This window comes from Lutra lutra, chromosome 14 (genome assembly GCF_902655055.1).
Source record: "Lutra lutra chromosome 14, mLutLut1.2, whole genome shotgun sequence".
NCBI lineage: Eukaryota > Metazoa > Chordata > Mammalia > Carnivora > Mustelidae > Lutra > Lutra lutra.
Genome location: NC_062291.1, coordinates 36,606,859 through 36,633,986, shown reverse-complemented (window position 1 = coordinate 36,633,986; position 27,128 = coordinate 36,606,859). Strand labels below are relative to the sequence as shown.

Sequence of the window (27,128 nt, the reverse complement as noted above, 5' to 3'; positions counted from 1 at the left end):
TGAGTTCTTAATATATACCGCACAAACATACTATCTAGCAACTGTTGACTCAGTGAACTTGACCACCGAGAAAGAACTATGTCTTCTTCATTTTTGTCATTGGTGTTTGGCAGAGTGCCAAATGAGGATGGGCACCACTACACCTCTCCCCTCGCCAGTCAACAATGGTTGCGTGAACAGGTTTAAAAAAAAAAAAAAAAAAAAAAAAAGAATGAAGTCACATTTCACTATCCTCCTCCGGTATCCAATTTAGAATAAAATAAATGCATTTATAACAAACACATGAGTTAAGTTAATGATGCCACCTTCTTTCACCACTACCTGGAACAATGTTCTGCAACCTACTGCTGAATCAGTTTGCTTTCCTGGGTCAGCTGCGGAGGATGGGTTTTACATCCTGCTCCCCAGGCAGGATTCTGGCTCTGCAGGCTTGAGTAAAAGACAATTCATTATCAGCTTATCTACTGCCCAGCCAAGCAGAGTCTTGAACAACTAAAAGCATATATAATAAACCAAACCTGCTACATAAGTGTGTATCAGTCAAAATAAGCCCAAGGCTACTCACTACAGCACTTTTTTTTTTTTTAAGATTTTATTCATTTATTTGACAGAGAGAGAGAGATCACAGGTAGGCAGAGAGGCAGGCAGAGAGAGGGAGGGAAGCAGGCTCCCCGCTGAGCAGAGAGCCCGATGTGGGGCTCGATCCCAGGACCCTGAGATCATGACCTGTGCCCAAGGCAAAGGCTTAACCCACTGAGCCACCTAGGTGCCCCAACACTACAGCACTTTTAAAACTGAAATATTGGGCGCCTGGGTGGCTCAGTGGGTTAAGCCACTGCCTTCGGCTCAGGTCATGATCTCAGGGTCCTGGGATCGAGTCCCGCATCAGGCTCTCTGCTCGGCGGGGAGCCTGCTTCCCTCTCTCTCTCTCTCTGCCTGCCTCTCTGTCTACTTGTGATCTCTGTCAAATAAATAAAATCTTTAAAAAAAATTAAAAAATAAAACTGAAATATTGGGGAACATCCTATATTCCCATACCTAGGAGGGTTCCAGAACCCACTAAGATGATCTCTAGAAAGTGGTAAGGAGTGATTTCCAGGATGTATTATTAAGTGGAAAAAAGCAAAATGTAAAAGACTATCTACAGTATGCTCCCTTGTGAGTAAGAAAGGAGAAGAAATAAGAGAATTCACATCTTCTCATTTGTATAAAAAGAAACCTGGGAAGGACAAATGAAAAACCAGTGAGGTCAGTCATCTGCAGGAAAGGACTGGGGATGGGTAGAGGGAATGGCTGAAGGGAATGACACTTCTCTGAGGGCACCCTTTAATAAAGTTTCAACTCTGAAAATAATGTTTTATGTTTCGAAGACAAAAAACCAAGGACATAGGAAAAACTAAAGTGGCTAACAAATGGAAGCAAAAAAGCCTAACTGTATTTCAAATGAATGACATAACCACACTGAAGGGGGGAAAAATTAAAAAGAACTAAGCGAAGTAACATTCAAACACAGTATTTTGACTAAATACACTCCAGATAAAGTTAAAAACAAACAAATACATACAAATATTGACCTCTAGTTAGGAGGCCTGATTTCCAGGTGGTGGTATGAGTAAGCAATTCTGAAACTACTCAGTGTGTGATCTAGGGCTGAGCACATCAGGAAGTACACTGTGGATAATGGAAGTCAGAGTTCTCACCGCTGGAGAGACAGAATAAAACCTTGTGGTGGTGCAGACCTGGAATGCAAGGTTACAGTATGAACTCAGGACTGGGCTGTGGGTTATGGGGTGTGTGTGGACGTGTGCATGTGTGTAGACAGAGATGGAGACGAGAAGGAATCTCAGATTCTAGGAGAAACGATGGGGTATCAACTTCAACCTTGACAGTCACTCCTTCCACACTACCCACTTAGGTTCTGAGCAAAGAGTCACAAAACCCATGAGATGGTTTATGAGCGGGCTGGGAGTTGGTACCGTTTAGTCACTTTGGGCCAAGCTCTGCAGATGACCTCCTGGGGAGCCCTGCTCCGCAAACCCCAGGCAGGCTGTTCCAGGAAGAGTAAGACAACAACTTGTACCCAGGGCAGCATCTAGTCCCACAAATGACCACTGCTGGAGAACAGTGTTCAGAGCTTTGGGATTTGCCTTTTTTTATATACACACCACACACTTCACAGTGCAGGGCACCCATATTTCCAATCCAGCGGGCAAGTGGGCAGCTGGGCTGTGATAGCTCTCTTCCTACTGCTCTTGTCTCAGCTTCCTAAATTGGTAGTAACTATAACGTAACAAAGTATTTTCCTCCTTCACAACTTTATTCGAATTACCGAAAATACATCCCCTGACCAAAAGATCCTTGGGCTCATGTACAAAACAGAAATAAAATAAATCTAACCATTAAAAGGTCCCTTAAAAAAAGACAAAAAACCAGCACATTTTAGAAAACCAGTAACCTTGGTTATCTATTTTGCCCTGAGTTCTGAATTATGAGGTTGAGGAGGATTATGAGAGGTCAGGGGGTTTATCTCCTTACTTTGCAAGGCTGGATCTAAATCATTCTAGAAGGATATTATCTACTATTATTTTAAGCAACTCCAAAGGAGGAGATGCTATCAATTTTTTCAGCAGCCTATTCTATCTTCTTTAAAACCTTTGGGGCCAAGGATTTTTTTTTTTTAATTGAATTTCTATTGGGTTTACACCAGTTTCCATTTTCATTGAGTATTATAAAATTCTTCTCCCAGCTTCCTGTTCTATGAAGGAGTAACACCAAGCCCTTTTCAAGTTTACTCAAATCATTCACCACATTGCTTACCCACCCCAGCATAGGGGCAATGTCAAGGGTACAGGAAAGAGAAAATCTAACAATTACACCCTTGGCACTGTACTACCCAGACACACCCTAAGGGGTGGCTCTCATCGTGACGGCCCTGAGCAATCCAGAAAGGTTCCAATGGGTTCCAAAGTTCTGGTTTAAAAATACTGGGTAGACTCCAATACAGTTCTCACTAAAACGGTTAACACAAAGATTTAGCATTTGAAGGGAACGTCTCTGTTCCTGGGTTGTTCTCTTACGTGAAAGGTCTCACTATCAGATTATGCTGTACAAATAAGAACTAATCTATTTAGAGACTTGCGTTTTTACCCATTAAGCAGTAGTCCCTCTTTAAATTTTAGGTAGAAAATCATTGTGAGCAGTACTGTGTTACCACTTTGGAGATTCCATTCAAATCAAGAAAATAAATCAAATGCAGATTATTGATCATACTGTCCTACTGAAAACAAAGAAGGTAGAATCCTAGGAGTTTACAGTCAGTTGGAAGTAGGACACATCAGTTATCACCACTAAAGCAGGCGTTAAGTCTACTGCTATGCTACAGAGATATGGAGCCAAGAAGAGAACGAGATGAATCTTCAGGAGGTAGCATCAAACAGAAGAGGTTCCTGAGCTGGCTCTTAACAATGGGTAGGATTCTGAACACATGGAGGCTGGAGAAGGAGGAAGTGGTCACTTTAGCAAAGGGACTGTATAGACAAAGAATGGAAATATGGAAACATGCTCAGAATATCTGAGGAAAAAGAGATTAGCAGATGAAAAAGCCTAAAAAAATTAGCTGGAAATAGGTGCTAGGAGCCTTTGGATACTGAGCTCTAGAGTTTACCTTATTCTGTAGGCATGCAGATGCTAAAACTATCAAAGGTTAAGGCCTGAACTGTTGCTATGTACATCCGAAACCACAATGTTTATGAACAACTTCTAAATGGTGGCCACACACAAAAAAAGGATTTGCCCATAGAACCGATTACATCTAGACCTCTGCAAAATAGTAACAGTGACCTCCTGGTAAGATGGCCCTCCGTGGGAGAACTAGATCAGGAAAACAAAGGGTAAGACTAAGACAATGAATTAACAACTACTAATGTTAACTGAAAATAGTCGATAAATAATACTTCAAAAACAATATTCTCAATGGCGACAGATTGCACACATCTGTCTAAAACTGCTATATAGTCATTTTATACCCCAACTTTAATAAATTGTAGTATCTAGTAATATAGATCTGGATGCAGCATATTTGTTTCTTCATGATTTTTCTTGAGCACATTTATATTGTGGGGTTTTTTTGCATTTGATGTACCTTAGGAAGAATATACAATTTCCTAAATTTCCCTTCTTTCAGTTTATAATCAGACAAACTACAATCTGGTAATAAAGCACATAGTTCCTAGTGACAGGTTTTTACATGGTCAGAAATTACTATTATCATGGATACTTGGCCTTCGTGTTATCTGGGTATTTTGAAATGAATTCTTCCAATGTACCTTAGCACTCCATTTACACATCCCATATAATATAAACAAGGAGAAAAAAAAAAAACTACCCATGTTTTTTACATTATCCTGTGCCTACTTCAGCGTGTCATTCCAATTTTAATTGAAGAGACTCTGAAGATACAAATGTGTATAAAGACCATTTTTTGGGCAACCTTCTAGACAAAATACATTATATAATTTCCATCACAAAAAAAGGGAAATTAATAAAATAAAAGAGTTATTTCTATTAGAAAGTCTCAAAGGATAAGCCACCTAAAGAATTGTTTTTCTAAGCAGAAATACCTCTTTCTTGCCCAGTACTGATAAGATTATAGGTAAAATTTTAGAAAGCTGAAAATCTTTTTAAATAATACTTCCGTTAGCTCTAATCACAAATAATTGCCTCTTCTGGTGCTCATGAGCATGAGCGCCACAGAATGGAATGCAATTCTGCCGGTTCATTCGGGGTAATGGCTTTGTGAGCCAGTGACACTGCCGAGAAATCTAGTCTCAATTTCCTAGAGCACACTAAGTGAGCAACAGTAAATTTTTCACTTGAGGAAGATTTTCTAAACTATGGAAAATAAAAAGAGAAAGCCTATTATCTACGGATAAAAACAACAAAGTGGGTTAAATAAAGTTTTATGTGTTACTCTTTCTTTTAACAGCCATCAGCTCCCTGGGTCATGAAAGTAGGTAAAGCACTTCACTTACTGAAATCAATGAGAAGCCGTCCAAATCCTTGCCTTTGGTGCTGGGGCATGATCATTATGCAGGAGACATTATACTTCTGCTGGCAAAGCTTTTCCTGAGGGAAGGAGAAACAGATCAAGTATGTCAGAGCTCTGCTGAAGTGCGCAATTCCTGGCACCTGCCACCATCCTTGTACAACAGTCCACTAAGGTGAGCCCCTGTGTTAGGTCAGGACCAAGCAGAATAGTCCCACTGTGTTGATCAAACTATCAGCTAACAACAAACCGTCCACTCCAGGCATGCCTCTCAATTATGCCTTGATGCCTGAAAGCTGGTAGCATAAAATATGAATAAAGAATCCAAGGAAATAGGAGCCAAATGAAACAGAACACAGAGAATATGCAAGAAATTATTTCCTTGCTCAAACAACTTGGGAGATGGGGGGGGAATCAACACCCACAGACTCACCCAGAGGGGAAAGGTAAGACTGAGCTCGCTACCTTGCTAAACAATTTTCAACTCTTTGACAGCAATCTGTCTTCTGCCTTTGACCAAATGTCCCAGGGAAATGAAAACAGTGTATGAATAAGTAGATCTACACAGATACACTTATGTATCTTATGGATTAAAAACAAAAATCAAAGTAAAAAGCTAGAGAAATAATTAATTTGCATTTCAAACCAAACAAAAAGACCAGGCTGTAAGAAATCCCAAAGCCTCCACACAAAAGTGAGGCCAAAATATTACCAACAGTATGAAACCAGGAGGGAGATTGGGATGACTAGAGTGGGAAACAGCTCGTATAGTTAAGGAAGAATTTGCAATTTTCATGGGATGTGGCATCAGAGCAGTAACATTTTATTCAGAGTACACAGAAGCAGCCAAAGCCTGTACAGAGAAGATCTGGAAAAGGCTTTTGAGGTTGTGAATGCTCTGGCCAAATATAAACCACAAGTAAGACCGACCACAAATGGTACTAACCACACGAAAGGATTACTGCAGAACACCCAGATCTTTAATGAACCTATTAGAAATATCACAGGAAATTGTTGTGGAAAAAACCCTACAGGGCAGAATTAGAGATTTCTTTGTGAAAAAGATGCTCCCAACATTTGCACATTTGTAGCTGTTCTTGGAGTCGCTAAGAAATGAGGAGGACGAAATCATGTGTGTCAGTTATCCCTAAGACACTGGCGTGTCCGTCAATGGATGTGCACATCAGAGGCGTGTTCAAATAATTAGTCTTCTTGGCAAAGTCAGACAAATGGGTCACTTTCTTTAAAAAGAGATGTACGTTGAGTTGAAAGGATTCATCCTTTATGCCATTCTTTTCTCTGTCCCAAACTATTCCTACCTTTTAACTTTGTAAGGCAGCCCAACCCTCCCCTCCACCGCAACTCCCACCCTTTAACACACGTTGCTGCAGCTAAATTCTAATCTATGGATAAAATAACTGTTCTCTCTTTCCCTCCTGTTTAGAGTCCTCTATTATCTGCCTGGTAAGTCAAATGCCTGTAATGACTTACGGTCAACTTTTCTAGGTCATCTTGGCCATTCTCTAGCTGTAACCTCCAGAATTTGGTTTAAGTGTAACCCCAACGGGCCATAGTCCTTCACACTCCAATTGATGCATTAAAATATGGTTTAATTTGCATGTATCTAGACTTTTAAAGTGGTTTTTTTAAGATTAATTTTTGTTTTACTGCACTCCCAAAGAATGAGTTTTCCATGTACAGTAAGAAACAACCGTAGTTGCTGCCATGCTGTAAAAGAAAACTGTGGCAAAATGAGAAAAGTTTTGAGGTAGGATGCTGGGGCCCGTGGGAGAAGAGAGGCAAAGACTGAAACTGTTTTTAAGGTTCACCTTCAACTGCAGACCCAGAGGCCAATTTGAGACAAGGACAGTAGGTACCATTAAGCATCTACATTTAAACACAGACACATGTAAAGAAACACCATTTTCTTTCTTTCTTCTTCTTCTTCTTCTTTTTTTTTTTTTTTTAAAGTAGGCTCCACGCCCAGCATGGAGCCCAATGTGGGGTTGAACTCATGTTCCTGGGGCGACTGAACCACACAGGCACCCCAAGAAATGTCATTTTCTAACAAGAAGAATAACCATGACCACTATATATATTTTTAAGTTATCTCTACCCAACGTGGGGCTCAAACTTACAACCTTGAGACCAAGAGTTGCATGTTCTACCAAAGAGCCAGCAAGGTGTCCCATGACCGCTATTCTTTTTAACTCATTGCAGAAAACGAGCTTTATAAACCTATACAAAAGGTAAGATGTTTTATATATCATATAGATTTCCTATTTATTGTTCTATTTTTATTATTGTGTTAATTCTCTGTCATCTTTTTAACCTGTTATGTACAAATTAACTTTCGTCTTTTTTGTTTTGGGAGCTTACCAAATATGTGTATTAAAATATTAAGGCTGTTTCCCATGAATGCTATAACTTACTCATATTTTTGTTTATGACCCCTGGGTTGATTCTAAAATACAGAAAACCTGCAGTTTGCAAAGGACCTTCATGTATACTCTATCTTTTGATATTCCATGAAAATGACATTTCCATCAGGCACCCCATTTACATTATGCAAGAGTAGATTCAATAAATTTCACTTATCGCCTAATACGCAAACTATATCACAAAGTAAATACAACACAGGGTTCAGATCATTGACTATGTGCATGGAAGTCTTAAAAGTACCATCCTGGCACATTAAACTATCTCCAAACTCAGTTTCTCCTTATTGCATATGAGTTATTATCAAAAACCTTTGAACCGAGGAATTTGAGTATAAAAGACAAACTATATCCACTCAGTGTGTCAAGGGCTTCCCTATGTTCACAGCTGGAGATGCTTAGGTTTCCTAAAGGTGAGGCTGCTTTAGATCTTAAAACAACAGCATAAACAGTAAGAGACAAAAGAGTAAACCTCATCATTTTATCACCTTGAGTGTCCAAATGCCAACGTTCCAACTCAGTGAGAAACTGATGACCACAGAGGGAATACAGTGAGGAGAAATGAGAACCATCCCTTAAATGCTACGCTATTCTGAAACCTTGAGGTTGACACCACTGAGAGGGGAGCAAGGGAAATAAGCTTAACATTTAAAAAATCAAAGATGCTAGGTGGTCTGCAAGGCAGCAGTTATAATGCTACATGGTCGCTGATAGTCAAAAGGCAGCAAACCCCGCTGAGGTCATTTACACAGTTTCTAGGCATGATGTTTACCATTTTGTTTTGTTTTGTTTTAAATAAGCTCTGAACAAGAACCTGAGCTTTTCAGAAATATGTATCGCTTATTCAAATTACAGTCATAGAAAAAAAGAAAAAAAACAACCCTGTTTGAAGAACTGGGCTCTACCAAAAACATTTTGAATAAGAAAATGAAGGTCATACTGGCTCTTGTTTTACCTTAGAGAAGTATCCAACCAGATGACAGCCCTTTTCATCATTTTTTGTAAGGACATAAAAAAGGAATGGCTCAACATCATAATACAATGTTTTGTGGTCCAGGAAGAGCTTGGCTAACAAGCAAAGGTTTTGGCAATAAATTTTGCTCATATTCCCATCAACCTAGCAAAGAGAAACAGACAACATTATTTAACATAAAAATACCGCTCAATATAAAATTATTTTTATATGGTATTTTGGGAAGTATACAATTTTATTTCCAAATGCCAAACTGAGAGATTAAACTACCCCATTAAACAAGTATAAAGTCAACCAAAAAATAGCTGTCACGTGGCAAATAAGAATTCCACTTTTTCTCTTAAATTAGGGTCAATTCCAGTTAGCTTCAATCTCTTTAAGCTACCTGAAGAAAGCCGAAACCACTAATGAAGGAGTCATTCTTATTTGCAATTTACTACAAGTAAAAAAACGATCAGGCATGTCTTCTCTGTTTGAACCAAGTAAGTCTGAATTAAAGAAATGTAAACACAGCAAAATACTGCTCAAGTAAGTTAAACTTTATGTTGTTTTCAAAAGGACTTCATGTAAAAATAAAATAAATGAACAGTATTATTCTGATTCCTCAGAAGTGTAGATTAGCAATAGAGGATTCCATTTTGGTTTTATCCCAAGCATCATTTTAAATATAATCGGAAGAGATAAAATTTCTATGTTGGGAATACTTACAGAGAAAGTCAGATGAATTTCAACCTACAATAAGTACCATGATTACAGTCTACTTTTCTTCAAAATAAAAGAATCAAGCTGTGATACTGATGGTTATAGACAGGAGGCTAGGCACAGATGCCAATTTCTTTGATCAAATGTAGTTACTTGTTGAAAACCAAAAGCACAGCAGATTCAAGAATTTCCCTAGCACTATTCTTAGGGGAAATGGATATTTGCTAACCAGAGCTCTGTAACAATGAACTTGACCGTTCTCCAGTCTCCTGTGGACCATACAGGTTCTCATATTGCACAAATTATTTTTAGACTTCATATAACTATTTCCCTTGGATGAAACCTAGGTCCCATGCATAGCAACAAAATCAAATATGGGCAATAGACACAGAGGATACAATTCTCTCTTTAATTAAAGGAAGTTTTTATGTATTTGAGAGTATGGTCCTTTCAGAAATGATAGTACATTACAAAAAGGAAATGTTGGTGTTGATGAACCAGAAAAACAGAAGACGATGCTGAAGCAAATTCTTATCAGCTGTGTAAGGTCTAATACGCATGCTTTCAAGAGGGATAAAGACAGGAAAGTATTAATTTATGATTATACTTCATTTATTGTAAAGGTTACTTAGGAAACTGCTAAAAGAAAAGTTTCCTACATGCTGTCCTCTAAGTATTAATTTGGATTCTAGAATAGTGACCTTGGCATAGATAAATCCAATTCCTTCAAATATTTTTATGCATAAATTTTACTAATTTGTTTTTCACTTTTCCCCCTCTGATCTTGGTGATGGTTCAAAATCACCTGTCCAGAAACAGCAGACCATGGTTATCAGACTATCAAGACTGACTCCTTTATCCCCAAGAAGACTCTCCCAGGATTCATGAGAGCTTAAACCCCACAAGCAGGTTCAGACTGATTTACTTCACGGTTACTTAAAGGCAACGATGTGTTTTGTCCTTTGGGAAACAAAGAGACAGTGATTTTCACTTCATTCTGGTTTCAAGAAAGGATCCAAGGCATGAAGGAAGGAGCCAATAAGAAAGTTGATCTTTTGACATTAGCTAAGCCTCAAATGAGAACAGCTCTGCAGTCTCACCTGGTTGGGGCTGACTGAGTAACATTCTGAAATGAACTAAATGGCTCGCATTCAGCTTTTCCTCCAGCCCAGGGGGCCTCAATGGGAGTAATTTTGCCTCCTCAGCGACACTGTGTCTGGAGAAACTTTTGCTTGTTACAGCTGGAAGCAATGTGATACCACCAGCACGGAGTGGGCGGAGGCTAGGGATGCTGCTGAGCAGACTGCCATGCACAGGATGCCCGCTATGCCAGAGATCTATCTAGCCTGAGAGGTGCACGGTGCCCAGGCTGAGAAACCCTGCGCCTAACCTTTCGTAAGTACTAATATATCATTAAATCTTCACAGCAACGATGCCCTTCTTCCTTCAAGTTTACCAAAAGAGCCTGATACAACCAGGAAGAGGCTCTTAAAAAAAAACTCCTAAGACACAGCTGGAGTTGCTGTGTTCTCTGATTGGCCTTTGGAAAAGGTGGCGAGCTCTGGCTTGTCCTTGAGAGGTAACCTCGTCAATGAGAGAAACCTGTGTGTGACCCTCCCCTATATTAAATATCATCCAAGACGTTACACACCAGAACTAAAGTGAAATGTGGGGCAGAATAATAAATTTCAGTCTGAACAACTCAATAAAGTAAAACTGTATTTCAGAGAGAAAAAAAAAAAGACATCATGTCTGCTGTGCAAGGAAGGCTTGTTCTGAGCACCCATGCATGAAAACAATGCAACCGAGACGGGTAACAGAGAAGGGAATTAGGCAGGGCAATGCAAGTGCTCAATTGGAGGAACGAGAATAAATGAGAGAATGAAAAATCCCTGAGAAAATGCAAGAATGAAAGGCATGGTCTCCTCAAGGTGTAAATGACACAGCTAAGCTGGATCCTTGAAACTGACAACAGAACGCGAATGAACAATGAAACGATATATACAGGCGGAGACCTTCTGCTACTCAGTCAGTTCTTTAGGAACCTACAATGACAGACACAAGGCCACGAGCGGTTCCTGCGAACAGCAGAGTTCTCCAGGGGTGGCCATCTACCCAGATGAGGGAGGGAGTCTCAACATCTGCTGGGGTCTCACCAAAAGGATTATCCACCCTGCCAAGAAATGGATGGAAACACAGGTGGTTGTGTACTGAGGAGATATGTACAGCTGTTCAATTCCCTGGAAGAGTGAGCACCTGCCAGACATTGGCTGGAGCTGCTGAACAAAGCTAATTTCTCCTGCCAAAGAAAGTAGAATTTACAAAGAGCTGAGAAGATCATAAATTCACTGGTGAATATATCTGGTGCAGACAGGGATTTGGGAGAAGACAAAAAAGTTAATGTGATGAAGTAGGAATTCATCGTCAACCTAAATGGTTGCTCAATATGGTTCAACATTCCAAAACATGGAGATATTTTAAAGAGCAATCTAAATTTGAATGCCAAAAATCGAATATACTGTGCACCTTCTAGAAACAAATCAGAACATAATCAACAACTGGAAGTACTAGGTCTCAAAGGCTGAATTTTTTTATTTACACATGCTTACCTCAAATACTGAAAGGTCTTTCCTTCGGTAAATTTCATTTGCTGGAGGATGAAACCATCCACATTTCTTTGAGTGTCTTAACAAAATATTTTTACTTTTCATATATTTAAGACAGAATTCACACAGGTAAAGCTTTGGTAATCTGTTAAAATTTTAAAATCAAAGAATCTATCAGATTGATTATATTGTTTAGGGAAAAAGATATTAAATGTTGTTCAATTTTCTCCAAGTCGTAATAAGGTTATACAACAGTATTTGAAAGAAGTAGTTTTGAAAAAAGAAAATAAAAAGCCAGTAGTAAAGAGATTATACAAGGCTTACATTATTTTTCAATATAATAATATTTGCTGCCATTATTTTGTGAACAAATCATTTGTTTCCTTAGAAATGTTGTACAGAAAAAACGGTTTTCACACCTGGAACCACTACTTGAAAAATCAACAGTAAGGACGGCCTGCTGTCAGGTAAACATGAATATTTTTCGTATTTCAAATTTAATGTCATATTGTCAATAGTATATATGGTCAGTGGCATAACTGTAATCATCTTTTACTCAGAGGGAAGTGAATTCATTATTTTTAAAAATGATCTGTGTATTTACAAGGCAGAGAAGTCCTAGAATTTAGTTAGTATTTCTGATGGATGAGGTAACATTAAAGTCTTATCATAATTATATATACATATACATATTAGATATATGTATATATCTAAAGCAATAAATGTAAAAAAAATAAAAAGATCTTGTTTCTACAAATCCCACTGACTCTGATATACAAACAGATTTCTCTCTCATGGTGACTTTTTCTTCACCTTTAAAATTATGACTTTTTTTTTTTTTTTAAGATTTTATTTATTTATTTGAGAGAGAGAGAGAGCATGAGAGGAGAGAGGTCAGCGGGATGAAGCAGACTCCCTCCCGAGCAGGGAGCCCAATGTGGGACTCGATCCCATGACTCCAGGATCATGACCTGAGCCGAAGGCAGTCGCTCAACCAACTGAGCCACCTAGGCGCCCCTAAAATTATAACATTTTTAATGCATGCCTAAACACACTTAAACATACTATTAGTATTTTCAGAAAATGTTTAGAAGCACTTTCTAGGTCTTTGGGGTGTAAGGGTAGAACGGTTTTGGGAAAAATCAGCTAAAGCTCTCAGAACACATGACTTATGATTACCCATACCAACTGAAGCTCAAAGGTGTTTTTAAAAAGTCGTTCAAGAACACACAGTCAAGTGGTATCAGCTAGAAAGAGAAACCAAGATTCCTGATTCTTACTCTGCCACTTATCTTCTAAAACACCCTCCCCATTTTCTCCAGAGGATAATGGGCCAGACACCCACGCAGTGGAGAAAAGGACAATTATCTACTCCAGAAGAAATTCAAGTTTGTGATTACCAGAAACTTCATAGGCTAAAACATTTCAGAAGATACTAATAAAGTGTATCCTGATGTACCTGAAGGAAGAGATCTGTTCACAAGATACCCATTTTTAGATATATTAGTTCAAGACAATTTCACAGCTAATCTTAGTTCGAGACAAAAGAAAACTCTAGGATAATTATTTTCTCTTCATTTTTAACAAATTAGTCACAAATGGCTCTAAACGTTAAGACTTGGGGAAGGGTCTCTTAAGGCTACCCACCCCCACCTACTTTCTTTCATTTTTCCTTCTTCGGCTACATTTCTGTAAAAAACTTGAAAAACAAAATGTCAGGTATCAGAGATAAAATGAACAGGCCTACTTAGGAAAATAAACAGGGCAATGAGAAGAAACCACCAACTACTTCACAGTGGCCAGTGTTTTTTCTCCTTATTTGGTTTCATCCACAAACAACATTTGTCCAATTAACCAGAGAAAGCAAGATCTTAGAAGCTCAAAGGTGAAATTTACAATGCCCGTGTGACTAAGGAGTAGGAGGAGTTTACATACAACAGTGAACACTACTATTAAAAGACACCGGAGAAAGTGATAGTTCTGGAAGCACTCTGACTCAACTATCGAAATTTATGCCCTGAAGATCATCTAATTTCTACTTCAGAACTGAGAATTCCCCTTCCTCAGATCTATGACATTCAAGCTATATACCTTCTGGGCTGTTCCATTACCTTGCATATTCCTGTGGGTAAGGCGAGGAGTACCAGGTTTGGATTTCGTATTTCCCGAATTCTATTACGGAAGGGTACCGGCCACAGTCTTCCACTCCGCTTTCACACTCTATTTTCTGTCAGAGAAAAGAAAAGGAAGGAAATCAAGTATGTGTATTAGAAGAGGATTTCTTCACTTACCTTTTGATTCTTCCACCAGTGAATTAGGAAAACCTATCAAGAACAGGCACCAATGTTCATGGGGAGTTTTCATGTTGTTGAAAACACGTTAGAGGATCTTGTAAAATAATCGTCAACTTTATATAAGGTTCACATATAAACAAACTAAGGGTTTTTCTTAGGGTTAAGAAACAGTATCACCAACACAGGAAATGAGCACAATGTAAATACATACAAATGCCTATTGAACAGAATGAATTTAATGACCTGGTGCAATGCATTAAGACTGAATAAATTAGAAGACGATCTGGCGGTTAGACACCCTTACGGTCTCTTATTCCTCCATGAAGTTAATGGTGATCCCAACTGTAATTATACCATCAACTGTGAAAGTCTGCAGTTTAATATCCATGTTCTCTTACTCCCAAGCAGTAAGCCCCCATCAAGTTATGAACTCTGCTGGCCTAATACAGACAAGAAGCGCTGTTGAGTGCAATGCCGGTGTTGCCGTACTGAAGGGGGCTTAAAATTTAAAAGCTGGTCCACTGTTCATCACATCTATCTATGAATGCCAGAAGTAGGCTGAAAATTTGGTAATATTTAAGGACTTCAAATCCCCAAAACTGGGGGCATTTCTGACATTTATCTTAGTAAAAGGAAACCAATACAAAGCATACTGATGGGACAATGAGGAATGGAAAATATCCAATAACTCCTTAAGTGAGAAACTGTCAGAAATAGGTAGCCCAAGTGGCTGCTACTAAAAATCAAGCTTAAGAGCCTACAGACAGGCCCCTTCCCAGACCAAGGAGAGAGTAAGGTGGGGCAGGGAGCCCATCTGTGAAGAGTTTGACACATAAACTGAACCTGGTCTAATGGTACCAAATTCATGCTCCATAATAAATCTGAGCTCGCAAAGTCCAAAAGCCTTACCTGTCACCTGTTTTGGTGACAATAAAACTACCTGGAGTAACTCTTTTACGTGGAATCATTTAAACAAATTACTGGACAATGAAAAGGAAAGTGATTATAACTCATCAAGCAACACAATATTGTCTTAATCAATGCCAAAGTGTTAAAATTATGAGACATTTTTCATATGGCTGGCCATCTGTGCTGGAAGAACCACTGGTAATTTAAAAGCGATGCTCTTTTTAACCATTTAAAACTGTTATTTTCTACATTTCCATGAAAATGATCAGACATCTAGTCCCTCAAACTTAGAAGCACTTTTCCAAGTCTGTTTCAACTACTGTTACTCTGGTCTGTTTTGTGAGACCAGCTGAGCCCTTATCAACGTTTGAGAGTGGAGACAACTCTATGAAGTCCCTCTGCTTTTGAAGCTAGAGTCAACAAAAACAATCATGGTAACAGTTAAAGGACCACAAAGGATTCTGAGGGGGGGTTCACTATCAAAGCAGTAATTTCATAGTCGTCACACATACAACAATCACATATTATCCTTGTTACTATATAATGTGGTATCCTGGCCTTACCTCCCAAGAAAGTTCCTGGGCCTGCTTAAAAACATCCAAATCCTCTTCGGTAACGGTATCCTTGTTTCCAATCACATTTATATCTGTACTTTCTTGTTTGATGCTTATTTTGATTTCAGTATCTGTCATTCAAAACCAGCAGAAAGTGCATTCACTGACTTGAATCATGAGTAACCACCGTATTATTACCAAAATGGCACCAAATTAGCATAGTGGGCAAATAGGGATTTTTTTAAGCTTTATAAGCTTTTATATCTAAGCACTGCTCAAAAGATCCGGCAGTACCCTTTCCCTGCTGTACCCAAATTTTTATTTGAATTACCACTGTCATCTTCTTATAGTTCCAACAAATGAGGGAAAGTAAGAGCAATACAAAGCAAAATTGTATTTTTCAACTGAGATTAGACATTGTATCAATGTCTAGTTATGGAATTCCCATTATCCCTTTGAGATTACAAAAAAAAAAAAAAAAAAACAACCAAAAACTACCGCTTTGTCGAAATGACACATTTTTGGTTCTTTTTTGTTTGTTTGTTTTGGTTTTGGTTTATAAAGGGTAGCAAATGTAACGGGCCAATTTGTTAAAATGAAATCATGAACTCCGTTTTCTCCCTACGGTGAATACACACACAGACACACTCACACCCAAAAGCACACTTCACAGAATCACAGATCAGGCTTTGTGGAGAAGGAAGCAGGATGATCTTGGTCATGAGAAAGCAATGGAGCAGAGGGAGCGGAAATGAGGAGCTGAACCACCCCCTGCGGGAAGCACTGACAGCACAGAAGCGAGCAGCGCCGCGGCAGGGTACATGGCAGAAGCGCGACAGTGGCTACTCATGCGGGACTACAAAGCCATAAAGCAACACTATGGAGGCATCTGGGGGTCCTAGTGTCACTACGGATGGAAATAAATAATAAAAGGTGGGAGAGTATTAGTTGGAAAAAAACATTTTGGAGGTTTAGTCAGCATTAGAAAAAGGTCAAAGTTTCACTGCTTCTGTATGAAAGTGAAGTGAGAACAAGAGAAATAGCTAAGACCTATGTGACAAATAGGAACTGATTGATTTATTCTTTTCGGGGGGTTGGGGGAGAAAGGGACGGGACGCAGGTTTGTTTGGAGCTTTGACCTTTTGCTTACCATCATCCTGATCAGGTTTAATCCTTCCGTCTGTCAAGCTCCCCTTCCCTGGTGAGGGGGTCCCCATCTGAGGGGTCACTTTATATTTTAATCTGCCTAGCATCCTGTGCTTTTTAAGGAAAGTTGTTCGCTTGAAGTGAGCAATTGCTTTAAAAATACGTCCTCTAGCCATCCCCCAGCTAGAGGAGGAGGAGTGAGCAATAAACCTACTTCTAATCTCTCTTTTTCCAAAGAAATGGGCTTTAGATTTTGCCGTGGAAGATAATTCAGTTTTACGACGCATACGTTTGGGTGGTGCATAACTTGGGTGTCCCTTTTTTCGAGACTGTCCCTGAGTGGTATAGATATGAGAGAGTCCGTCAAAGAGTGCCTTCAGCTGGCTGTTCTTAGTCAGACTGCTCAAGGAGGGCACACTGGACTGGCTAGAAGAACTCTGGGGAGAGGTAGAAGAAGTGGAGGTGCTGGACTTTTGTGAACTGGGGCTCTGACCAGAGATGGGGGTTGGGGGCGGAAGTGAAGAAGGTGGAGGTTTTAGCTTTTGTGTGGTACCTGGAGCCAACACATGAGAAGTGCATGACTGTTTCTGAGAGACCTTTTTCCTTGGACGATAGTGCTTTGAAAAGTCTATTATTTCACCTCGTGATCTGCGACCATCAGGTGATGGTGTAAAGAACTTAGTAAGGCCATCAATGAGCCCTTTGGTTTTCTTGTTAACTTTAAGTGTAGAGGCAGAAATGTAGGTGGAGGTGGTGGTGATTTTGGTGGTGGCACCAGGCCGAGTGGGGTCTGTAACAGCCAATCTGCTGCTTGAGTCCTTCCCAGATGCAGCATGACCAGATGAAGGTGTGGTACAGACTTTAGTCTTTTGACCCCTACCAGGTGACCCCCTTCCTGTGAATGCATTCATGGATCCTTCATCACTGGTTACAGACCTAGGCAAAAATTTAGAGAATAGTATCAGCATTCAGTAATAGAATTAGAAAGGTAGCTAAAACAAATTTATAGCAACTAGATGCATTCAATGTGCTTAAACTTAAGAAGCCGAACTGCAACCCTAAGAACGATGTCTGTGTGTGTGTGTCTCCATCTAGGTGTTTCTCTGTTCAAAAGGGGAGCGGCCACTCCCTGTGCATGTCATGATTCTCCTGGGGCCCATCGGGGAGGGACTGGAAGAAGCCACGTGGACCCAGGGCCAATGCAAGTTAAGACAATTTCTGGAGCGACTCAAAGAACATGCAAGGCTTTCCGGATACTTCAATAAAAATGGTACCCCCTCTATGGTCCCAAGTCATTCTGATTTCCTACATCTTTTTACCAAGTATTAAAGGACATAAGTCGTTAAGTATGATCTAGAAGTGAAAGAATAAGCTCATCTTATATCTCTAGTGAGAAGCAATTTTAACTCAGCTGGAAGACATGTGAAGTAGAATTTGGGCAGGTTTATAACTTAGTACTTTTTTGTTGTTGTTAAAACATTAAAGATACCCTCTTCCTCTCAGCAGTTTATGCTTAGGATGACAAGCTAACCAATAATACTCTCTACGTCGAGGAGACAATTAGTTACAGCATAAAATATTGCTGAAAAAAGGACAACAATAGCAAAAACTGAAGAAATGATTAAAGAAAAGCTACAGCGGGTCAGACATGACATGGAAAGTCTGGTGAAGAAGCAGCACATTTACCATGGTCTTTATCAGATCTCTGTACACTATTTCGACTCATTTGAGGCTGGTTCTGCCCATCCAGCTGTGTGGTCCATAGAGACCAGAGGCCACTCCACTACCACAGCTGCTTAGAGGAGCAGCAGCTGCCTGCCTTCACCTCAGGCTAGGGCTTGGAAAGCGACCCATTTTGCAGCAGAGTTTTATACAATAGAAACATTTGCATGTGAATTATGGCAGTGCTGGGGCCCAAGAATGCACTTTAAAAATTATCAATTTAGCTGAAGGCTCATAATGAAGAAATGGAAGCCTGAAAATGATATGATATTGCATCATAAAAATATCTTCATTACAAAGAGGAGAGCACAGGGTGGTGGTGGTCCTGCACATTAACGAACAATTTCCGCAGTCAGCTGCAGCGGATTCTGGTGCAGATCAACGGGGCGAGCTACTGGGCTCATCTGAGGCCGCTCCGCCGCCAGGAGCTCTGCCCAACACCAATGCTACAGCCAAATCAGGTTAACACTGGAGAGCTCTAGTGTCACAGTAAGGGTTACCAATAAACAATCATCCAAGCTAAAATGTTTCCCATTAGAATGCTGCATTTGGACTGTATCTGGAATCGATTGCCCAGAAAGGATAAGATGCTTATAAAGCATGTAAAAAGGAAAACTCCCTAGACTGTCTTAAAAATTCCTAAGCTCAAAGGACAATTTTGGACAAACAAAAAGTTAGGACTGGTGCCAGATGCAATTTTCAGCTGTGTCCTTTGTTTAGAAAGTTTATATCCTAATTTGGTTTTTTTAATTGGGCCCTGAGGATACAGTCCCATTTTGAGAACAATGCTTACACAGATGAATGCAAAAACATATAATTCTACTTCAAATGATGCTAATATGAAAGATTTTATTCATAAATGTTTCATGTTTGCCTCGAGAAATTAACAAAAGTTCCATTTAAAAACGTCCACCAGTTAAAGGGCTTTCATAAAAAAATAGGAAACAACTCTATAAAGGAACATGTATTTTCTATTTCTCTGCTGGGAGACAGAGGTGCAGGAGAGATGGTTCTTCCGAGAGCAGGTAAGGTAGTGAATGGCTTCAGATAAAATCAGGGGGAAGAATAGCAAGTAAGACAAGCGATCTGGTGTTTGTTCACAGTGTGTGCAGAACATCTATTCATTTCTACAGCACAGTGACCCTTTCACTAAACTTAAAGAGGTGGGAAACAGAACTCCTTTAGATATGCAACTCCCTATTTAATCTTGACAATCAATTCTATATTCTAAAGGTTTAAAAAAAACATCAATTTCTTCCCTTATCTTTCCTTGACTTCTCTAAGTAACTCCTGCTAAATGTTCTACTGGGCTTTGATGGCAACTGTATGGCCACAGGCTAGCAGAAACGAGGTTATCATAGTACATGTGCAGACCACTGCGAACATGTTATTTCATATGTATGTCTGCACACATCTGCACATACCAAATGGTTCTGTCTAACTCTGTGTGTGCAAACATGAGGACAGTCATTTACAGGTTTCTCAGAGGCCCTTACTTCATACAAGGGATCTTAAAGGCTGTAATACTAAATTAGCACCAGTATAAGTTTTTTTTCTAAAATGCTATCTGGAGTGAAAAAACAAATGGATCCACTCATAGATGTGAATAAATCCCTCTCCTGTTTTAAAATCTCCATAAAAATATTTATATAATTAAGCCTTTCTAATGTTCAGCCAGTAATAAAGTAGGCAGAATGATTGTTTCCAATTCTTACATTCTGCTTCCGCCCTGCTGTATCACAGATCCTGCCAACAGAAGATCCCCAAATGCCAATTGTAATTAGAAATGTTATTTTCAAAAAATTTCCACAGCTTATGCAGAAGGAGATCTATTCCTCATCCTTTGAGTTTGTAAAATGACGTTAAAAAGTTAGTGGAATCTAAGGGGGTTACAATCGCCTATATTTTACAGCACAACATAAAAGATGTCTTTTGATAAGATCTCAACCTACAACAATCGTTGCTTTAATTTATTTTTCGGTCGTCCAATGGGTTTTGCATATCGTCGTTTTATTTGTGCAGCTTTCTCATGAAGTAGTTTTCTTCCCTTTTTCTTTGGTCTGCAGACTTGGCAAATCCACATCCCTGAATTAATATATATATGAAAAAAATATTTTAATGTTTCATTTTAGGAGAAGATATTAAATATAAACTGCAGCTGATATAAGCTGCCCAAGGGTGCCTGTATGCAGAACTTTATTCCAGAAGGTAGGTCACTCCCTTGTGTCCACATCCTCCTCAGGAAGCCATCATTAAAGGTCAATTCCCCCCAGAGGTCAAGGTGGTGAGAGCAGAGGGCTGCCCCTATCTCCAAACCCTTCTGTGAGGCTTTTTGCAACGAGTCACCAAACCTCCCTCCACCACATAAAAACACAAAGGAAAACCCGATTCCATCAGATAATATGTATCTTTCGATTAGAGGGACACATTTTCAAGTCATTCGGTTTTTGGAGTTTCTGGAAAAAAAAATAATTGTTTTATTTCTTTCTGGAAATCTTCCACACTAAAAAAAAAAAAAAAAGAAAGAAAAGAAAAAAAGAAAAGAAAATATCAGTATAAAAGATAGTTTCTGAATTAAAACAGAATTTTTAAGTACTGTGGAGCTACAATAATTAAAACTATACATCTGGAATAGGGAAATAGGTCATTGGACAAGAATTTTTAGACCAAAAAAGTTTAGCATATCAAAAGCTTGTATTTCAAGTCAGTGGGGAAAGGATGAAATGACTACTCAGTGAAGTAGTGATAGAACAAACAGCCATCTATATAGAAGGAAAAGAATTACTTCCTATGGGCAGATGACTGTTATGATAAAATTAAATGTTACAAGTATCAGGAAAAATAGGTGGATATTTATTTACTTTTAGCATGACTGACATTTAAGACTGAAGCCATAAAGACAAAGATTCATGGACTGGACTACATAAAAATATAAAGGGCTTCTACAAATCAATAAGAAAAAGGTGAAAACATTAAGGGAAAAATGATTAATGGGTAAAAACAAGCTTTTTACAAAGATGATATACAAACAGCCAATAATCAAACACAAAATGCTTTCAATCTCACTGCTTAAAGAAAAAAAAGTCATGAGACATCTTTTTTTCTATTATCAAATTGGTCAAAACTTTAAATAAGAGCACTGTAGTTCATTGAATCTGAGACACTAATGACTATACAAACCATCCTCTTTTTTTTTTTTTAATGTGTCTCAGACTGAATGAAATACAGTAATGGTGGGTGTTGGTCAAAAATACAGAGGAACAGGTACTCTCACACACTGGTGGTCGGTCCGAAAACTGATACAACTTTTCATGTACATGGCCTATGATCCAACAATTCCTCCCCTAGGAATTTATCTTAAGGAAATAATTGTGGATGGAAAAAACTGAAAACATTTGTAATGTCCACCATAGGGGACCGGTTAAATAAGTTACGGTTTGTTTACACATGGGGTTGCAAAATCAAATATGCTCAGGAGCCACCCAGGGATAATGCATGTGACTGAAGCAAGTTGGAACACAAGACAAGGAGGAGTGAGATTGGGGCCAGGTGAACATGCGTACTCCACCTACAGGACGCAAATCCAAAATTTTAAGAATGCTGTACCAGCTTGCCTGTAGCACATTTAGAGGAGTTTAAAATACATCTAAGTTGCAGGGCGCCTGGATGGCTCAGTGGGTTAAGCATCTGCCTTTGGCTTGGGTCATGATCCCAGGGTTCTCGAATCGAGCCCTGCATTGGGCTCCCAGCTCAACCGGAAGCCTGCTTCTCCCTCTCCCACTCCCCCTACTTGTGTTCCCTCTCTCGCTGTGTCTCTGTCAAAAAAAAAAATAAATAAATAAATACAATCTTTAAAAAACAAAACAAAACAAAACAAAACCATGTATGTTGTCCCAACAAAGCATTACTGCGGCCAGTCACCAGGTGTGTAACCCGCTTTGTACTATGGAGTTCTACGCACTCATTAAAAACCGTTTTTAGGAGAACATTTACTGGTGTGGGGATGTTAGAATCTTATAAAGATGGAGAAGACATAAGATTACAAAAACATGTTTAGAATGTCCCATGTCTTTTTTTAAAAAGTGTGTAGTGGGAAGGAATTTCTGCTGATTCTTCTTATTCCTTTCTGTCAATCTGTATTTACTAAATCTTTCACAATAAGAAGTGAATAAATTTTATAAAGAGGCAGTTATTTTTAATGTTTAATAGATTATAAAATGAGGAAAAGGAGCTGAGCTAGGCTTACTTACACAACAAATAGAGACAGAAATCCATACACCATATGGATATATCCAGATAAATGGTTCAGATGCTCATGTTCAAATTATTGACTAAGGGCCAAGAAACATGGGATGGCTGCAGTCGTAGGACTTTGGGGACACCATTACAACATCATGGAATCTCACCTCTGAACATGGTACTGAATAATACAGAGAATGTTCTGAACTTCTGACCTACCTAACCTATTCTAATAAGGGAATGGTTGTGGGAGAGGAAGGCTCTTCTTTATCCCTGTGTCCAAATTAGTCTTTATTATATACATTACCTGCAAACTAAATGCTTTTACACTCCTCTGTTCACAAGCTGTGCCAAACCCACAGGAATAAGGCGGGTAGGAGGGGCAAATAAACGCTTACGGAAGCTGCATATCTCTGGGCTGGACAAAGCTAACGCGTAGTAATAGAACACATTTTAACTATGGTTTAAAAGTTCACCTTTTGGCATTCTGGAAAGTGGGGGGTCACAGCACTCCATATGGAATCCTCTGTCACAGGAGTCACAAAAAAGCATATTATCCTGTAAGATAACATAGCAGAGAGTAATTGAGACTGAAAAAGCTGTAAAAGGCCACAAATTCTCATCTTGGCCCATGAATAATAACAAAATATAATGAAGGGGGTAGCACGGTCCCTGCTGAAATCTGACATCACACGTGTTTAAAACTTTAAAAAGAAAACAGCAACAGCCTACAAAAACAAAACACCTTAACACTGAAAGCTCGCCCTTTACCTGGGGATGGACCGCTGTGTGCCCTACTTACTGCATTTTTGCCTTGGATCCTACATGCGCTGCACGTCTTGCACTCGATGCACTGCCACCTTAAGGCCTTGACGTTTGTTGTTAATTCAGGACAAAATTTCAAGCAGGATGGGTGTCCTGGAAGAATAAAAAGCAAATTACTTTACGGAAATGTGGCTTTAGATTTTTTCAATTCTCATTCCGTCATACTTAATAGAGAGTGATAATGTTGGTTGAAGACCTAAAGAACTGGAAAATACAAAAAGATCAGAGAATCCGAATTGTACTTCCCTTTCTGCCCTTTCTTCCCCGTGACTACAGAAATGTTTCCCTAAGAGAAATCTGGGAAATGTACACCCATTCCCATCAGAAGTCTTGGAGAACCTGGAGATAACATATGCTCTGATCACATTCTCATTCCTGTCCCTTCGGTTCATCTCCTGCCCTGGCCCTCCTCAGCAACCACCCTTTACCAAAAACTCCCTGGTTTGCTGGACTGTGAGGAGGGTGTGAAGTTCAAGTGATTCCTGTTCTGTGTAATGAAATCATAGAACTTACAGTGACAGTGAAAAAAATGGGGGGGGCCTGCTTAACATTCTAATTACAAATGCAAAAAATATATATATATACAGAGAGTATCCCATTGCTGGGATATACAAAGATGATACTGTTGCCATCTTGCCCCTGGGCCCCTGAATTTAAATTTTGGAAGTAGAAGCAGAAATTATGAATCAGAGATTTAAGAGGTTAGAAGATCCAGGTCAAAAAGAATATGGCAAGAAGCAACACCTACTGCAGGTTTCCCCCATTCTTCTGCGTGTCCAGCTTTTTCACACTATTTAGGGCACACTTTTCATCTAGCTTTGCTCACAACACAGAGGGAAAGTGGAGACCCCGAGGGGCAATACCATTCAAGGAAGCCACCCAGGCTACCCTCAGTCATAGATTCCTCCAAAAGGCTTAGGGCGTGTGAGCCTACACTCTCTGGAAGACAGTTCAGTTTAAAATGTGATGGTCTTTTTAATCACCCAAACCTGAGATCTCTAAATTTGATTTTGTTTTTCTAAATCTGGTCTTAAAATAGTAAGAACATTAGTAAATCCCATGTGAAAGAACTTATAACCAAGCTGCAAAAGAAACCTGAGGGTAGTAAAAAAAGCAGATTCTGCAATTTCAAAACTGTTTTATAATTTCCTGACTTTGGCAGGCTCATTGTTTAAATATGTATTTTGGGTCACTGCCAAAAAGGTCCTCCTCTCTAAAGCTTAACAGGTGCTTCATAAAATTCCACCCACTAGGAGATTTGGCTTTTTGAAGTAAAAACATTCAAAATCAATCATCAATACTGTTAATAAAAGCACACTATTTCTGAGTTTAAAAAAAAAAATTCCAAACATCTGTATGTAAGATGTTGAGGAAATAAAATGTTGTCATAGGATTACAACCTCAGGACGTGGAGACACCCAGGCAGATGCATTTAACCTATGACACCATTTCTTTTTATAAGGGCTCCTCTCATTCAAATGAGTAGCACAGGGGGAGGAAGTTGAAATACATAAAAATGGCATCAATCACTTCTTTCTGCTCAGGAACAGCAAACAAAGACAGCTTGCTGGTCTACTTTAAGAAGTATACTCTGAAGTGGGAGGGGAAAGATCTACTTTGATCAGGGTCCCCCCCCCCCCTTTATATAGCTGGGAGGGGGCAAGAACTCAAGTTTTAAAGAACAGCAATTTAAATTCCACCCTTAAAATAGGTCCCATCAGCTTAAAAGTATACCATTTACTTCTCCTTTCCCCCTTTTTATTACTTCCTGTAAGTCATACATCACTAGCACATATGACCTCAATTTCATGCACTGAAGTTTTCTCTACATTTAAATCTGCTTTTGTACTTTGTAGTTTAATATTCGGTAACTAAGGTAATTCACATCTTATTATAATTTACTATTTATTCTCACGGAGATCCTATGGAATATACTTTTTAATGATTACACATTTTGAAAATTAATGGATTTTAGCCACTGTCAATCAAGAGCAACGAAAATTCTTCCTCTTTTTGCTTTCTCTCACTTTAAGCAATATTGTATCTCAAAACTACCATTTAAGCTACCCTGTCAAATTCTAGAATCTTGAGTCTATCTTTCCTTTAGGCAGCAATCTTACCTTTATTTAGCTCAAGAGAATTGGCCATAGATCCCTTCTAGCTCTAAATTTCCATGATTCTGTAAAGATGCTGAGGGATGAAGAAATATTTCCATTTTATTTTCTCACAGCCCCTTTAATTTAACACAAAGGACTATAACTGAGTCTTTTTTTTCTTTTCTTTCTTTCTTTTTTTTTTTTTTTGTAACTGAGTCTTGATATACCACTACACAATTACAGTAGTTCAAAAAGAACAAAAATGCTACTGATAATGAAATTCCTTACCTCCCGTTTAACCATTCCATAAACTCAACAATTCCCTCTAAAATGTAGGATATTGCTCTGCGGACAATTCACAGTTGTTTGTCTTTCTGGACTTTGTTCTACTTTTGTGATGTGCAGTTTATCAGATCTGAGAGCATAATATATATTTATTCATTCATTCTTATTACAAACATATATGAAGCACTAGTCACTTACAGTAGCTTTATCTAGCAAAACCAAAGGAATACTGTTTAAAATTAAACAAGTACCAATGAAACCACAAACCAGTAAAAATAATTTTTGGAGTAAGTACTATGGGAGAAAAAAACATGGGCTCTGTAGTAGACAGCATAATGGCCCCCAAACATGTCTACGCCATAATCCCTGTAACCTGTATCTATCGTACCTGACATGGTAAATGGGACTTTGCAGGTATGACTAAGGGTACGGGTCTTAAGACGAGGAAATTATGCTGGGTTATCTGGGTAGGGACAATCTAATCATGAGTACTTAAAAGCAGAGAATCTTTTCCAGATGGGTTAGTAAAATGAGATGAAAAAGGGAGGATATAAAAGCCTCCACCCAGCTTTGCTAGCTTTGAAGATGGAAGAAAGGGGAAACCAGAAGCCAAGAAATAGGAGTGGCCTTTAGAAGCAGGGAATGCCATTTACCTAACAGCCAGCAAGAAAATGGGGATCTTGGCACAGCTAACTCATACTCAATGGAGCTTTAGGGTTGCCTGGCTGGCTCAGCTGGTGAGGAGTGTGACACTTGGTCATAGGGACTTGAGTTTGAGCCCCACATTGGGGAGAGAGTTTACTTTAAAAATAAATAAATAAAATCTTAATAAAAAAACAAAAACAAAAACAAAAACTGAGAGCTTTGCCATTAAGGTCAAAAGTAAGACAAGAATGTCCACTCTCACCACTTTTATTCAACAGAGTTCTGGAAGTCCTAGCTGCAGCAATCAGACAAGAAAAAAGAATCAAAGCCCCCAAATTGGTAAAGAAAAAGTAAATTTTGACTGTTTGTAGCTGACATGATAGTCTATACAGAAAACCCAAAGACTCCACCATAAAACTATTAGCACTAATAAATGAATTCAGTAAAGCCACAGGATACAAAATCAATCTACAGAAATCTGTTGCATTTCTACCCACCAATAATAAAGCAGCAGAAAGAGAAATTAAGAAAACAATCCGATTTTAACTGAACCAAAAATAAACTTAACCAAGGAGGTGAAAGACCTAAACTCTGAAAATTATAAAACACTGACGAAAAAAACTTCAAGACAATGCAAAGAAATGGAAAGA

General features: G+C 38.9%; 1 protein-coding gene across 5 annotated transcripts in view; it reads right to left on the bottom strand.

Moving 5' to 3' along the window:
• Positions 1-27,128, bottom strand: part of KAT6B (lysine acetyltransferase 6B) — a 191,012-nt gene that overhangs the window by 34,027 nt on the left and 129,857 nt on the right. For 3 of the 5 annotated variants that reach the window (XM_047701348.1, XM_047701347.1, XM_047701346.1), the window contains exons 5-13: positions 23,430-23,545; positions 23,104-23,185; positions 20,341-20,473; positions 16,671-17,602; positions 15,530-15,651; positions 13,875-13,990; positions 11,767-11,908; positions 8,438-8,599; positions 5,031-5,124 (exon numbers count right to left, since the gene is read on the bottom strand). In XM_047701348.1, the coding sequence (XP_047557304.1) occupies positions 5,031-5,124; positions 8,438-8,599; positions 11,767-11,908; positions 13,875-13,990; positions 15,530-15,651; positions 16,671-17,602; positions 20,341-20,473; positions 23,104-23,185; positions 23,430-23,545 (1,899 nt within the window). The remainder of the gene's footprint in view (positions 1-5,030; positions 5,125-8,437; positions 8,600-11,766; positions 11,909-13,874; positions 13,991-15,529; positions 15,652-16,670; positions 17,603-20,340; positions 20,474-23,103; positions 23,186-23,429; positions 23,546-27,128) is intronic. The other 2 variants (XM_047701349.1, XM_047701350.1) reach the window with 2 other exon arrangements.